This window comes from Musa acuminata, chromosome BXJ1-2 (genome assembly GCF_036884655.1).
Source record: "Musa acuminata AAA Group cultivar baxijiao chromosome BXJ1-2, Cavendish_Baxijiao_AAA, whole genome shotgun sequence".
NCBI lineage: Eukaryota > Viridiplantae > Streptophyta > Magnoliopsida > Zingiberales > Musaceae > Musa > Musa acuminata.
The window spans coordinates 28737732-28753575 of NC_088328.1; the positions used below are offsets into that span (position 1 = coordinate 28737732).

At 37.2% G+C, this 15844-nt stretch overlaps 2 protein-coding genes across 5 annotated transcripts; one reads left to right on the forward strand and one right to left on the reverse strand.

Annotated features, from left to right (window-relative positions):
• Positions 1-1824: 1824 nt before the first annotated feature.
• On the reverse strand, positions 1825-7116 carry LOC135607877 (uncharacterized). 2 transcript variants are annotated; one of them, XM_065100056.1, is made up of 6 exons: positions 6704-7116; positions 6360-6558; positions 5499-5700; positions 4941-5144; positions 3296-3616; positions 1825-3198 (listed from the first exon to the last, which is right to left on the reverse strand). In XM_065100056.1, the coding sequence occupies exons 1-6, from the start codon at positions 6920-6922 to the stop codon at positions 2172-2174; spliced, it is 2172 nt and encodes a 723-aa protein (XP_064956128.1). In that variant the 5' UTR covers positions 6923-7116; the 3' UTR covers positions 1825-2171. The 2 variants fall into 2 exon arrangements, with proteins under 2 accessions (XP_064956128.1, XP_064956135.1); XM_065100063.1 differs by lacking the exon at positions 4941-5144.
• A 318-nt stretch (positions 7117-7434) lies between these two features.
• LOC135607895 (V-type proton ATPase subunit B 2-like) lies at positions 7435-15844 on the forward strand. Of its 3 annotated transcripts, none has more exons than XM_065100093.1 (15): positions 7435-7523; positions 8209-8275; positions 9710-9765; positions 9899-9997; positions 10740-10799; positions 12110-12221; positions 12330-12538; positions 12913-13041; positions 13168-13305; positions 13975-14125; positions 14397-14479; positions 14645-14692; positions 14821-14874; positions 14964-15047; positions 15356-15844. In XM_065100093.1, exons 2-15 carry the CDS (start codon positions 8218-8220, stop codon positions 15539-15541), a joined length of 1467 nt encoding a protein of 488 aa, XP_064956165.1. In that variant the 5' UTR covers positions 7435-7523; positions 8209-8217; the 3' UTR covers positions 15542-15844. The 3 variants fall into 3 exon arrangements, with proteins under 3 accessions (XP_064956165.1, XP_064956172.1, XP_064956178.1); XM_065100100.1 differs by having other exon boundaries at positions 12916-13041; XM_065100106.1 differs by having other exon boundaries at positions 7488-7735.

Here is a 15844-nt window from a genome sequence, read left to right on the forward strand (position 1 = left end):
AACCTTCACCAAGGTCACGACAACATCAGAGGGTCGATATGGAAGGCAAATAAGGGGAAACAAAACAAAAGGGGAGACGAGACATTAGTTTCAAGCATGTAAACTATTACTTTCGTATAATATCTGGAAGTAAAGAAATTGCCATATTTTACACAAGTGGTAACTTCTTGAACATTCAGCACCCAAAGAATGCACGTCTGATCGGAACAAGATTCTTCCCTCTTTCCACAAGTTCCTGAGACGGAACTGGTGGATCTTGAACTCCAGCATTCGATTTGCCAGTAAACAACCCTTTCATCTTGTGCCCAAGATCTTTCACCAAGACCGGGACAAGAAGCCGATCTAGTGCCCACATCTTGCATCAGGGATCCATACACCTTTTTCCTCTTATCGTACACGGATCACAGAGGAGATAAAAAGCAGATGAAAAAGAGAGACAAGAAAGAGGGTCGGCGGCGCACCTCGGCCGGCCACAGAGGGAGGATACCAGAACTCACGTGCGGTGGAGTAATAGGACCCTCGTTGCCGCCGCCGCCACCTCGATTGCTTCGGAGACAGCGGGCAGAGAGAGAGAGGTCGGAGAAGTTACGGGAAGTGGGAATGCATCACAAGTGATGTACCCTGGGTAAACCGAGTTGCGTTGAGTTGGATGCCGACATACATCGAACCCCTCGTGCCGGTCCAACTCGTCACCGGGTTGGTTTACAGTTGAGCCGGCTGAGATGTCCGAGCCTAGTTAATCTCTATTTACCCTGATCTATATATTTTAAAAATTATATTAATATTTTTATAATTATAAGAGTGAAATATCTAGATCTATTTATCATAACATCATCGATTTTATCAATAAAAATAAAAAAAATAAAATATACTTTTAACGTTCGATGGTGACGAATACTGATACAATTGGAGGCCGCGGATGGTTGTTGTGGATAAGGAGCACGACGATGAGAGATGAGAATCGCTTTGCATCCGTGTCGATGTAATTATCGAACGGTCCTTTTGTCGCTTGACATTTGCATCGTCACCGATGCAGATGTAGAACAATGTCACTTGACAACTACATCAACGTTAATGCAAATATCTAGCGACTTTTTCATTGTTTGATAATTATGTCGACGTTGATGCAAAATAGTGAAGGAATCGCTTGACAATTGTGTCGATGTCGACGTAGACATAAAACGATTCTTACATATCATCATCATTTTTCTCATCCATAAAAGTCACCCGTGTCTCCTAGCGATGCCATTATCCATCACCACCGAAGTTTCCATCATCACAAACTAAAACATTAAAATTATCTTTTTACTTTTTATTTTCATATTTCTATTAATAAAATTGATGACATTAGAGTAAATAGATCTAGATATTTTATTTTCATAAGTAGCAAAGGGGTGACTCACTTGCTAAAGGATTATACATACATCATAGGATTAACATAACAAGTTTTACTCACAAATAAGAGACTAAATTCATGACAAGAAATATAAAGACATTGCCATGGGGAAACATAAGTTGGTCAAGCTTAGGATTTACCAAATGAAGCTATAACTTGTGGGACGCAAAGATCAACATTCATCTTCATCATTCTCCACATTTCTGAATCTTTGGGAATGAGACCTGTAGTTTCGTCTCGTACGACTACCAATGCATATGGGATATGAAATGCCGAAGTTAGTGCAAAAGAATGGACAGTCCTTGAAGCAATGTATCAAGTAAAATCTACCTTCAAATGTGATCAGTCAAAGTTCAGAAGGCACCGTGAAATAAGATTCAACAAGAATAGAAGCAACACAGCAGGGCATAAAATATGATCAACCTGGATTTGCAAATATAAGTTCTTAGATAAAACACTAAATAGTATGTACAAGTTAGATCTTCTTCATCTGATCACTAGTTGAAGTACATTCTGGTTGACAGTCATGGAGAAGCCTATTTACATGTAACTGGAGCACATGCATGTATTTGCTGCTCCAACAAAAGCCAATAAGTATGGCTTCAACTATCAGGAGATTTCAACTTTTGCTAGAAAAAAGTTTATATAAACACTGTCTGATTTGATTGATTGAATTGCTTCCAATTCTTAAAAGACTTCTATCCATTGGAACCCACACATTTCTGATCATCGCCTCACCAGTATGCCATGATAGCCTCATCAGTTCTTCATAGCATCATTCAGAAAGTTGACATCTTTTGGAGAGCTCACCAACAAAATCATCAAATTCCTTGTATCCCTCAAACATTCCTAGTCCTAGTTTATTCCACTTCAGCAGTCTATGATGAGCATCCAACATCATGTCTCCTACTGCAACTCCATCGATCTGGATCTCCTGGTGGTTAAGCAACATTCTGAGGCACCGGATTAAAAACCGACCAGCCTTGCCTTTCATCTGGTTAACAAAACCAATCCGATTATCTTCACTGTCAAACAACATTATTGACATGTCCTCTATTACGTCTAACAAATTAAATACCAGACAGGCACCTTTCAGTGCCCATTTGCTTGGATCACTATGGAACAAGACTCCTAAATCACTATAACCATAGTGATCTTTTAATTTCCGTATCTCCTTTACTAGCATAGTTTCACCGGTGGCAGCATAATGTAGCAGTATCTCACATCCCAATTCATCTAGATAACTAGGGGACACAAGAAGTATGCCTAGAGGAACTCTTGCCAATAATAAATTAGGCATCATGTTGGCATCTTGTTCTGATGTTACTGCAGACTGAACATTGCTGGCAGTGTTTTCATTGCACGCTTCAATATGAATAGCATTAAAATTTTCGAGCCATACTCCTATATTCAGGCTGCTCACTTCTTGGGGAGTCATTCGATGCTTCTCAAAGCTATTGGCCTTTGGAATCTTAAGTTTCTTACTGCGGCTAAGCACATTTTTAGGATGCATATCTGAGAATGATCTTTCTTCATAGATAGATTTTGCTTTATGTTGCGTCATAAAAGACCTTGATAATTCATCTATATTTTCAGCCAGCATATCACGATGAGCTTCACCAATCGGACATAAAACCCAGGAAATATAGTAAAGAGCAGCTTGATGCAGTTCCAAATCATTCACTGGCTCAGTTCTCAATCTACCACATAGAGCTTCGGACAAGTAATCTTGAGAGCTATTTCTGTAGAAGATTAGTGCATTTGCAAAATAGAACCAAGCTGGAAAGTCTATCAAAACCGACCTACAGTGCAGCAAATCAAATTGGCATGGATGATCAGTTCACATAAGAACTGAGAAAAGCTACCACTCAATCTAAAGTAGAATTCAGATGTGCTTACCAGGCAGAATTACTACCTATCATATTAGCTAAGCCCTCATGATTGTAATTTGTAACTGAAGGATGAGAAGCACTTTGGCATATATTTGATAAGATAGCGACTTCTGTTTTTATGTACTGAACTAGATGCAGTAGGTTTTTGCATGATAGTTGTCCAGTTAGTATGGTCAGAAGATCATGATGTCTGATGGAGAAATAGGCATAAGAAGATGGAAATCTCAATCCCAATTCAACTGGCACACCCCACCACATAGGCCTCGAAAGTATATCTAACACTGATAAAACTATGCCAATCTTAAGATCCAAAATAGATGTCAAACCCCTGTCCAGATAATCCACTAGTAAGAACACAAGCAAGATAAAAGATGATGTGCAAGTTCCATTATGTTATATAACATCCAATCAAAAGTAAGAACAACTAACCTTGGTCATGAAAGAGAAATATGAGATAACAAATGTGACAGATAAATTAAAAAACTGCCCAAACAAGCTTTTGAATATTGTTCAAAGTTCACATTTTCATTCATTTCCCATAGAGATGAATTAATGTTCCTGATACTCCAGTACCAGAATAAATTCTCATATTGGTCTCAAAAACATTTCAATAGTAAATTAAAACTCACATTCAAGGCAACTCTAGAACTACTCAAGACATCTAAAAAAGGGAAAGAAAATGTCCTTGACAGTTAAGTCTGGCTTGAGCATACTTAATAGTATGTTACATACATATAGCAAAACAACCAATCTATGCAAATGTCTGGCCTTTCAAAAGCACCTCCAACTATGTGGTGATACATGATGGACGAAACCCAGCACATTTGAAATTTTGAAGTATAAAATCTAAATCAAAGTTTCTGACTGATGCGTTTCCCTGACATCCTTAACCAGAGAACAATGACTAACATTTGATATGCTTTGCTACATCAACATACATAGAAGAGCACTTCAAAAAGAGCATAAAATGGCTTGAATATTGTACTATACCAATAGACATAATTAAGTACATGTAAAGAGTACATCACTTGGTCGTACTTCTATGTCCTATATTTTAGCAGTTCCAAGAATATAGCAAATATCAGAAATTTCTCATACTAGTACAACTGCGAGAGCAACATATGTACACGGAGTTAAATATAGAGCTCCAAAATAAAGCATAACACTATTCATTTCACAACATTCCACCTAGCTCTATCAGTCCATGTTGCTATGCCCCTTTCAAATAACCCCTTAAGCTTTGTAGATGGGCTTTGAAAATCTTACGGTCAATAATCAAAATCTTAAAATATTGGATGCAGCAACCACCTAAAACAGGAAGTCTGTCACTAGAACTAATGGAAAGATAGTGGAACAGAATCAGTCAGCAAAAATGGTAAGTGCATATGGAAATATTTAAGGAACTAATATACAAAAGATGCATCAGCAAGTAAGTGAATTTGGCCAGTGCACTTGGGTATTAGGCACATATATGACCATTTGATAAAGCATAATACAAGAAAACAAATAAAAAAGGAACCAAAATTTCAGGGTTTAACCAATTTCATGAAGTAAAAACCTTAAGCAGAACAAAGAAAAAACTGATCATCCATGGAAAGCATATAAATATGCATGTCATATATGTGAGATGGTTTCCTGAAGATGGAACTTACGTGAATAGAAACCATCTATGCAATGTGGCCTTTGTTTCTATGAAGAAAGTTGGAGAGGTTACCAAACAAGTTATTATGTTGCGCCAACTCATTCGATCATGCAATTCTTTCCTCAAACAAAGGAAAGGTCTTTGAATTACTTCCTTTAATATTTCCGATATGTCATGCTTTAAAATCAACGGATCAAGATACCAAAATTGTAACCTACCACAAAAAGTACAAAGAAATAATACAATAATGAGAAGAGTCCTACTCTTTAAGCTGTCAGTAGTAAAGAATTCCAGACAGTAGTAAGAATTATCAACTAGTCTAAGGTAAATGCAACATTCATAAAGAAAAACATTTAAAAGTCCACCTAAAGAAAAATCTCTACAAAAGCATGAAGAGATGATTGTCCAACAATTGAATACATAGGACTAATCAGGACACCTAGAAAAAATACAGGGTTTCCGTTTGAAGTCAATAATGCAAGTTATTTTAAAGCTTAATTAATTTGACAATTACACATTTAGGGGTAACCAAATACATGTCACCTAGAAATGTGTTCCTCAAGCGTACCTCAATGGAAATTCATGTCCAGTGCAAGATGTCTGATCAGATAAAGAGTATGCTAGCTTTGATATTTCAGTTTGGACACCACAATCTGTGTCTTCATTTCTCAAGTAGCCTATCGGCAATGAAGGAAGTAAACCTTGATATGTAGATGATGATATCACTGCTTTCACCACAGCATGCAGAAGAGCATGCGAATCTCCTGCACCTGAAGGAGACTAATGTGTAACACAAGAAAGAAAAAGAACAAAACCATAACATTTTAAACAAACAACGCATTGAAAACAACATATCAATTTAGAATCAAAACATTATGCTTGTCATATTCATATCTTAATGTTCTCAGAGAGAAGACAATCGTAGTCATCACAATGCAGGACACTAAAAAGCTACCACAACAGAAGGACATCAAGATATCTTAATTTTCTTCACATGAGATCTATTGATTGTTTCAAGGATTTAACATATACTACAACTAATGAGAGCAAGAACAAGTCTTCACTCCTCAAGAGAATATTTGACAGCTTAGTAAGTAAAAAGTTTGTGCTTTGATTCTACCCTTTGGTTAGTATTTGTCACATTTTCCAAGTGGTCGTCAGCTACATACAATAAGTTTTTGCAATATGACTTTGAAACTACTCTAGTATTAATTTATCTCTCTGCTCCTGCCACAGAATGCCCATTGCAAGACAGTGAATTACATAGACCAAACAGAAAGCCTGACATCATGCACAAGAGCCGTAATCATATCTAGAAAGATGCTAAGGATCTACCACAGACTATCAAGAGAAATCCAAGAAACTACATAAGAATCTAACAATTTATGGAATTATAACAGGGGAAGAAAAGATATGCCGAGCACTTAACCACAATGGCCCTTCAAACTAGCCAAAACATCCACACAGACTCGTATCAACTGTACGCAATCTTCAGAAGAGAACGAGGTCCCGATCCTCAGGAATCCTTCATCCCTTTTATCTGGAAGACGCAAGACCCTGCAAGAAACGGAGGAGGAGAGCATCGCGACGATGGTCCCAACGAGGCACTCAATCCTAGCTCTGTGCACCTGGAAGCAGCACAACAACTATTCAAAGAAAGCAACACATAACATCTCAGGAGAGAGAGAGAGAGAGAGAGAGAGAGAGAGAGAGAGAGAGAGAGAGAGAGAGAGAGAGAGAGAGAGAGAGAGAGAGAGAGAAGAATGGGAAGACCTCCGAGGCTCTGAAGCACATGAGTGAGAGCGCCGCGTTCAAAACCCCAACCCTAGGTGCGTCGCCGAAACTGAGTGAGGCGGCGAGGGAAGAGATGGCCGAGGCCAATTCCCCCCCAGGGCCAACGCCATCGCCACCATCAGTGTCATCTTGGGGGCTCTGGATACGGGAGGCGAGCTCCGCAAACAGGCGGGCGATTTCGGCAGGCGATGTAGCCATATCAGTGAATGCGGGGGCGGGCGGGAGAAGGGCAGAGCAATCGAACGCATTCGAGGAGAAGATTTGCCATTGAAGAACACGCTAAGCGAGCCGACGTCTCGAGGCTCAGCAGATCGCGAGCGCGCCGTAGTACACGTGGCAACGCCAAAGAGTGATCGTTCGAGATTGCATTCGAACGCGAATTCGACTCGAGCTCTCCGATAATACTATTCAACAAGCAGCCTTTCACGGGATATATTGCTGTTCCTTTTTAAATATAATAAGTGATAAATTAGTTATGTGTTAATACCACATTCCGTTAGAATATTGTTTTCCTCGGGCAATGAGTTGGATCGATCAGCTGTCCGTCCCTCCGTCCCCGTAAGAGGATTCACGTGGACCACGTTGGCCAATCAGACGGTATCGATCATCCAATCGACAGTGCATCACCGATCCGACGGTCACCATGTGCCGTTTGGGCGGGCCCCTGTTCTCGCCCCGATCGTTGCTCGCCAGAGCGGCGTAGAAGCCATTATAAACGCCCGTTTTCTTATCTCATTTATAATTATTTCTTCCTCCCCCTTCCATCGCTTTCTCCTTCCCCCTGTCGATCCAATCTGAGGTCTGCTTCTCTTCCGATCTGTTTTCTCGATGTAATCGGTATCGGTTTCTGCTGTGGCTTGTGATTTTTTGGATTTTCGATCGTGATATGACTCCGATAATTTGGCATCTGCTGCTCTGGTAGATCGTATTATTTATGGTTTTCGTCTGCTCCTCTCGATCAATTGCGCCATTGACGCATTCTTTATGTAGGATCTTCGATGGGTTCTTAAGGTACTATATTCGATCCAAATTTTGTCGTTTTATTGATAGAGCCTGAGATCTTGTTCGAGGCAAAAGGGGAGAAATTTGAGTTTGATAGCCAACTTAGAAATCCTGGTGCTGTAGGTTTTAACTGCAATGGGTATACCATCGATTATATCTCGATTATTAGGCTGTAGCATTTTTTGGTTGGCACCTTTATAATTTGACTTCGAATCAGATCATCCCTTTGGTTTTTCCGTTTGCTGCTCTACCTATAAGGGTTTTGAAAAATCCTTCATGTTGGGGTTTTGCCAATAGTAATGCGGAAAGTCTTGTTTGATCTGTGTGAAAAGTTGACAACTTTGTCTTTATTGGCATCATGACTTAACAGCCTGAGCCAACGGGTGGTTTGATTTCTCTCGTTTTCTTGACTTAGGTGATTGGAAAATTGTTTATTCTAGTTTATGGTTGGATTGCAAACTGTTGCTTCTTGCTTTCTTCAGGTTGTTAGCATGGGCGAGGCAAAGAAGCTCGTAGACATGGAGGAGGGATCCCTGGAAATTGGCATGGGTATATAAGATCTCATCGTCTGGCTGTTCTTGTTCCAGCTGATATTTTCATAAAAGAATTGTTTGATCTATGTTTTTGTGGTTCACTGTTAACAATCCATATCAAGAAACTTGATGTATTTTTAGTTCTCCTTGAATACAAGGCTATGCAGTATATGGAATAAGCTAGGAATGTTTGACTTGTATACTGTTAGAAATTTATCCAAGTCCAATACATTTTTTATTTTAAGAACGTCAACATATCTAAGTCTTGGAAGAATAAGCTATGCATTGTTTTAGATTGGTAGGATGCACTTAGAAATTCAGTGGTGAAACTCACGATCGTTTTGCCAGGAGATTAGACCTTTTGAAAAAAAGTTGCAGATATATTTGAATAAGGGCTTAGCTGCATTATGAGAATAACAATAAAGGGTGAACCAAGTAAAATATCCAACTTAATATACAGTTATAATATCTATTATGTGTATGCTTTCTTTAGAAACCAAGATGGTGTCTATTGCTTACAATGCTAGAGTGACTGTCAGAACAAGTAATTTTCTTGGAGATATTACCCATTATCCCTTTTCCGTATATTAAAGTTCTATAGTTGCTATTATGAAATTTAGTGATCCACATCCTTTAAATTTTAGGTAAAATGATAGTATAACGTGACTGCTCATATTACAATGAATGATGCTTTCGAAGGGAACCATATCTGGATTTCATGTTTTAATTTTTGTAACCATTTCTCCATTATCAAGGAACTGGAAGCAAGTTTTATTATTATTATTATTATTTAAAAGTCAGCATGATTTGAAGCCCTTCGTTCTTGTCCATGAACCCTTGAAAAATATAAGAGGTGAGGATTCAATGACATAGAACATTGATTTAGAATGAAAAGTTTGAGTATGATGAAGCAGTACCTTACATTCTTTGTCAGGTGCAATGAGTGAACTGTTGTTCTTTATGAATGCTAAAATAAAAAGCCATGTTTCATGTGCATCTCCTTTGTCTATAATATCTGGTCATATGCAGAAGCAGCAACCCATACAGCTTTTTTGAAGATGATTCATTTTGCAAGTTAATTTTGGGAAAGGAAATAAGAGCAAATCCTGGTATTTTTTCATGAGACAGTGTAATTTTGATTCAGTGCTTGCATTAAGTGGTACACTATTCCAATTGAAATCACATAAAGGGATCACCATGTTGGCTGATATAGTAGATATGATAATCCAATCCTATACATGTTGGATGAGTTAATATTACCTCAAATGGACTATCTCATTTTCTTCCATTCTCAAAGACACAGGGTATTGAAAGGGCAATTATTTTGAAACATTTCTCCAGTTCCATTGTGGCATTTTTTTATAGCCCATGATGCATTTTGGGCTTCTGTGGCCTTTCTGTGGTTCAGTTATATGACAAAAGTAGCTATAATTTTACATTTTTGTGACAGAGTACAGGACTGTTTCTGGAGTTGCAGGACCTCTAGTCATCTTGGAGAAAGTGAAGGTATCATTTTACCTTATCTCCTGTCTAACTTTCTCCCCAATGTCTTCTTATTTTAATGAATGTGTTCTAATGAATTTTGGAGTTGTCTGAGTTTCTTGGGCATTTGTTGCTCAATGTCACCAATTCCTTTCAGGGCCCCAAGTACCAGGAGATTGTTAATATACGATTAGGAGATGGCACCATACGACGCGGTCAGGTCCTGGAAGTCGATGGTGAAAAAGCTGTTGTACAGGTGCTAATATATTAAATGACTTTTCTGTTTTTAAATACTTCTTTTTTCACTAGAATCCTACTTAGGCCACTTTGAATCTTCGTATAGCTTATAGCCTGTGACACCTTAAAGTAGTCAAAATTTTATTCCCTATTTAGAGCTCCGCTGTGTTGATACGAACTGACCCTGGAAAACCAAATATGAAGTTCTTGTCTTAGATTCACATATGCAAGCCAGTTTGTTTGGTCTACAGGTGCAGAGGGTTGTGAAGACATTTTTCTATCTCTCCAGTTCATTATACATATGTCTTTTCTTCTTTCGGTAGTCTAGGTATTCATTGTCCAGTTCATGTCCTCTTGTGTTAAAAGGATGGACCTACATGCTTAATAGCTAGTGATGCAACTGGGCAAGACAAGGCAAATGTTGTGTCAAAGTTTTATAGTTGAACTTTTAAGAGATTTACTGTATGAATATTTGAGCTAAAACACATTATATCTGAATAAACTTGAACTGAAAGACTGACAATAACAATATTCATTATGGAACTGAGCAAAACATGTATCAAGCCAAATTGAATGGCATTATTTTGACAAAAATTATAGGAACAAAAACAGTAACATTGTACATCATCCTAAAAGCCACACCGAAGATAGATTTTGGAAACCACTAATAGATCATTATTTTAAACCTTGTCATGAAGTACTGCTTTTTGCTTCTGAAAGCTAATTTTGTGCGTATCTTAGCATTGTTTTATTCTGGTTAGGTTTTTGAAGGAACTTCGGGTATCGACAACAAATACACCACTGTCCAATTCACTGGCGAGGTAAGATTCTCTTTCTTTGGTTTTTCTGATAATATATACCTCAATTCACTTTACCTTGATTTTGTTAAATTTCGACATGTATTAGACTTAGTTCTGAACTTAATACAGCATGACATGTTGCAAATGACATATGCAGTTAATTATTGTTGTTTAGTAACATGTCTTGATCTGTGGATGTTGGACATTTCAAACTACATACAACTGTTTTTTCACAACCACATGAGCAAGATTCCTTATTGTCCATCAAGTAATCAGAGCATGATAATTCTATGTCCCTTAATATGATACAACAAGTCTCTCACATTGTGTTCAGGTCACAAGGTGTTCACAAACCTTTAATATAGATTGACAACCCATTTGAGCTAGACTAGTGTTTCATTCAGCATTGTTATATATTAGTATCAGAAATGCTATTAATCATCTCTGTCTATATAGTTAATAATATTTTCCAAAGAGATTGTTATAAAAATGATGAACACAATGTAGACAATATATCATAATGATCCACCTGTTATATATATGTGTGCTGGTGTACTAAAATGGAGCGAACCTTCAAGTAGAATCCTAACCCTACACATGCATATAGGTGATATTTGCCACCATTATATCTTCATAAACCAAACAATACTGTGCTATTTCCATTGCTTTTAGTTTTATTACTTATTCTGTTTGTTGAATCAGTAAAATTCACTTTGATCAAAAAGTAGCTGATCCTTTGATGGATTATCCAAATGTTTAACTACCTCAACACACTGTTTTGCATCCAAATTTGAGTTTTTATTTTATTTTATTTTTCACAAATGCAATCTTTTGGTTTGTGCTGCCGAGCCTGAGCCATCATTGATTTGAAACAGAGGTCCTGTCCGTAAAAAATCATTGCACTGTGAACCAACCAATTGAAAGAGAAACAATAGATCATTTTTTGAGAGCAATTTATTTTTCTCTATCACAGCACACAATGCTCCATTGTGCTGCACTCCTCAAGCATGCTTGTTTTCACAATGTGGTTCTTAGAAGGTTTGTCCTGCCTGAATTTGTTACCTCACTTTTTGTTAGTAGGTCAGTCTGTTCTGCACATAACTGGCTATCTACAAGTGATACTGGGGGTGTGTATGCAAATTTTCCTACACATTTTTGCACAGCATTATTCAACTTTCAATCATGTTTTGTAGCTAATGATCTGAATAGACAGCATCTTCATTCTTCTTGCTAGGGATTTTCTTTTGTAATTTTGTGATACTAGGTGCGTGCTTTTCTGTTAAGACTTTTGCTGCAGAACCCTACTAACTTCTAATCTTTTCCTGATGCAGGTTTTGAAAACACCTGTATCTCTTGATATGCTTGGAAGAATTTTCAATGGTTCTGGAAAGCCTATTGATAATGGCCCTCCAATTTTACCTGAGGCTTATTTGGATATATCTGGTGAGTTGATAAAGGGAAGTGGACTAATATTATAAACTGTATAATATACTGTCTTTTCTTTTTTCCTGCAAAAGGAGTTGCTCTTAATCTCTAGCAATCCCATTGCAGGAAGTTCTATCAATCCCAGTGAACGAACCTATCCTGAAGAAATGATCCAAACTGGAATATCTACCATTGATGTTATGAATTCCATTGCTCGAGGACAGAAGATCCCCCTTTTTTCTGCTGCCGGTCTCCCTCACAATGAAATAGCTGCTCAGATTTGTCGTCAGGCTGGTCTTGTGAAGCGTCTTGAAAAATCTGACAATCTTTTAGAGGTACTTCCAGCTCATTGATTTCATGTAGTTAATAAAAAAGGGCAAATTGTGGTAAGTAAATTAGCTTTGTGTGCCTTGAAATAAGTTCCTTTAGAGCATGGATTCATGTTAATGTTAATTTGTGGCATAGCACATGCAGATGCCTTTTGACACAGTATGTATCATGCTGTGCTGGTCGGTTCACCCCCTGTATTTGTTTGCACTTGTAAAAATATGTACCGATTTAGATCTACCATTCTAAATAGTTGTCTTGCTTAAAATAATTTACAACTATAGGTTATAACCAGTTGCAATGATTATTGAACTCTAGTTCTTTCCACATCACAACTATAAATTATTTGTTGCAATTTTTATATCTGTTTCTCATTTATCAGCAGGATAAAGAGGACAACTTTGCTATCGTATTTGCTGCTATGGGAGTAAATATGGAAACCGCACAATTCTTTAAACGTGATTTTGAAGAAAATGGTTCAATGGAGAGAGTGACTCTTTTTCTAAATTTGGTAGGCTCTTATCTATTTCCATTATGGGAAACCATGCTGCTCCTCTATTCTTCGTTCCTTCATTGTTTAACAAGTAATAATATAGTCAAGCATTCATATCTTTTTTTCTCATACTTGATTGGACAGGCAAATGACCCCACAATTGAGCGCATTATTACTCCACGAATTGCACTCACAACAGCAGAATATTTAGCTTATGAATGTGGAAAACATGTCCTTGTCATCCTAACTGACATGAGCTCGTATGCAGATGCACTTCGTGAGGTAATGACCATCTCTTTCATATTAATATCTACTACATTCTTTGTCAAATGAGACATAATTCTATATGTATATATGGCTAGAATACACACAATGTGTACATGAAGATGCACATATACTATCTACCTTTATAAACTGTAAATAGTATGATGAATTTCTTGTGCCATCTGAACAATTCTGTTCAACAATGGTTTATACTTTTAATTCCTGAAAATGTGTTTATGGCCTTGCAGTCTTCTTGTATATCATATGGTTGTCTCCTTAAAAGTGCATTGAGCTGCCTGTTCTAGACAAAGGCTCCTGCATTGCAAGTTTTCATTTATCTTCTGGTGTATCCCATACTTTCAACTGCATATAATTTATGTATCGCACCATTTGTCTTGAAATTCCGTTCACCAATAGGGAGGTTATAACTATTTAAATGCCTTTAGTTATTAATTTCATCTTCTCCGACTATAAGTCACTTTTTAATTTCTAATCAACAAATTGCATAGAAATTTCTTCAACTATAAGGCAGTTTTTAATTTCTAATCAACAAATTGCATAAGAAATTTTATGGATTTTCAGTGGCTTTTGCTTCATGCTATTCCAAGTACTATATTCTAACTACTAGACCGATGAGCTAATCAATTTTCTTCTTTTTTTTTCAAATAATTACCTGTATGCTTTTAGGTATCAGCAGCTCGAGAGGAAGTGCCCGGTAGACGTGGTTATCCAGGATATATGTACACTGATCTGGCAACAATATATGAGCGTGCTGGCCGTATAGAGGGAAGAAAAGGCTCTATCACACAGATACCCATATTAACCATGCCAAATGATGGTATTGTTAGATATAATGTTTTTGTACTTAGCTGATCATTCTCTGTTTTTTTTTTAGATTAAAGTGACTATGGATCAGGAACTTTCATGCGACTGTTCCAAAACAGTAGTCACAAAAGAACATCTCTGTTGGCTCTTATGTTTTGATGTTGTTTTGTATACCATACTGCTATGAAAAGTTACGAGTGCTTCTGCCATATTTTCTCCACTCGCAGAATTCTAGGAAAAGAAATTATACTCTTCTTTTGGTTGAAGGTTTCTGTTTTTTACAGATATTACCCACCCCACCCCTGATCTTACTGGTTACATCACTGAAGGCCAAATTTATATTGATAGGCAACTCCATAATCGGCAGGTAATATATACATCCGCACATATTGGTATCACAAAGGACTTATTTTGTTCCAACAAGTGTATATGTGACGGTATTCTCTACTATTTCTTCTTTTGTTACTAGGTAATATGGAACTAATGTTACTTATCTTGCAAGTTTGACTTGTTTTCTTTGCAATGTTGGCAGATATATCCTCCAATCAATGTCCTTCCTTCTCTTTCTCGATTGATGAAGGTTAGTTTCTTTCCCTGATGGTTATTGTGGATTTGATATTCTTTGTTCATTTTTCTGGCAATTGTGAAGGTTGTCAGGTAATGTAAAGATACCACATTTCTTCTTATAATTAATCACTGTCTTTGCAGAGTGCTATTGGTGAGGGCATGACCCGCCGTGATCATGCTGATGTCTCTAACCAGGTTGTTATAATGATATATGTGTTTTCTACCAAAATGAAATCCATTTTTTCATTTAAATCTTTACTTGTTTGACTGTCTTCATTTTTTAGCTCTATGCCAATTATGCCATCGGAAAGGATGTTCAAGCAATGAAAGCAGTTGTGGGAGAGGAGGCACTATCGTCTGAGGATTTGGTCTCTCTCTCTCTCTCTCTCTCTCTCTCTCTCTCTATATATATATATATATATATGTATATATATATGTATACATGTATATATACATGTATATATATATATGTATACATGTATATATACATGTATATATATATGTATACATGTATACATATATGTATACATGTATACATATATGTATACATATATATATACATGTATACATACATGTATATATATATATATACACACACACGCACACCTGTGTTTTTTTATGGTGGGGTAACGCAACATCAATATGCTAACCATGTTGTGATCTTTATGATGCACAGCTCTACCTTGAGTTCCTAGACAAGTTTGAAAGAAAATTTGTCGCTCAAGGGGCCTATGACACTCGTAACATCTTCCAGTCGCTTGATCTTGCATGGACTCTCCTGCGTATCTTCCCTCGCGAACTTCTCCACCGCATACCTGCAAAGACGTTAGATCAGTACTACAGCAGAGATGCCGCCCACTGATTTTGTCCGGACGACTCCAAAGTTTCATCTGCTGTGCCACGAGGAAGCTGCTGGCTATACTAAAAGCTCAGAAACTCGACTCTTTTCTGCTTGATTGTTCAGATTCATTTCTTCTCCCTTTGCTATTGAATACTAGAGCTGAACCTCTATTGTAATATTAAGATCTTGTACACCAATTAATTATGGTTTTATATTGGTATTTGTTATTTGTTGAAAAACCAAAATTCGTTATTATTATTGTAACTCTACACTCGCTGCTTTTTAATGATAATGAAGACCACTATGCAGGAATTTTGTGCTGAA

Excerpts from the sequence above, each read along its gene's own strand:
- LOC135607895 (XM_065100093.1), top strand. The coding sequence starts at position 8,218 with ATGGGCGAGGCAAAGAAGCTCGTAGACATGGAGGAGGGATCCCTGGAA. Across the intron at positions 13,306-13,974 it reads ATGCAGATGCACTTCGTGAG|GTATCAGCAGCTCGAGAGGA; the intron begins GTAATGACCATC and ends GTATGCTTTTAG. Across the intron at positions 14,875-14,963 it reads ATGCTGATGTCTCTAACCAG|CTCTATGCCAATTATGCCAT; the intron begins GTTGTTATAATG and ends TTCATTTTTTAG.
- LOC135607877 (XM_065100056.1), bottom strand. The coding sequence starts at position 6,922 with ATGGCTACATCGCCTGCCGAAATCGCCCGCCTGTTTGCGGAGCTCGCC. Across the intron at positions 5,701-6,359 it reads TAGTTTGAAGGGCCATTGTG|GTGCAGGAGATTCGCATGCT; the intron begins GTTAAGTGCTCG and ends AGTCTCCTTCAG. Across the intron at positions 3,199-3,295 it reads ATAGGTAGTAATTCTGCCTG|GTCGGTTTTGATAGACTTTC; the intron begins GTAAGCACATCT and ends GCTGCACTGTAG.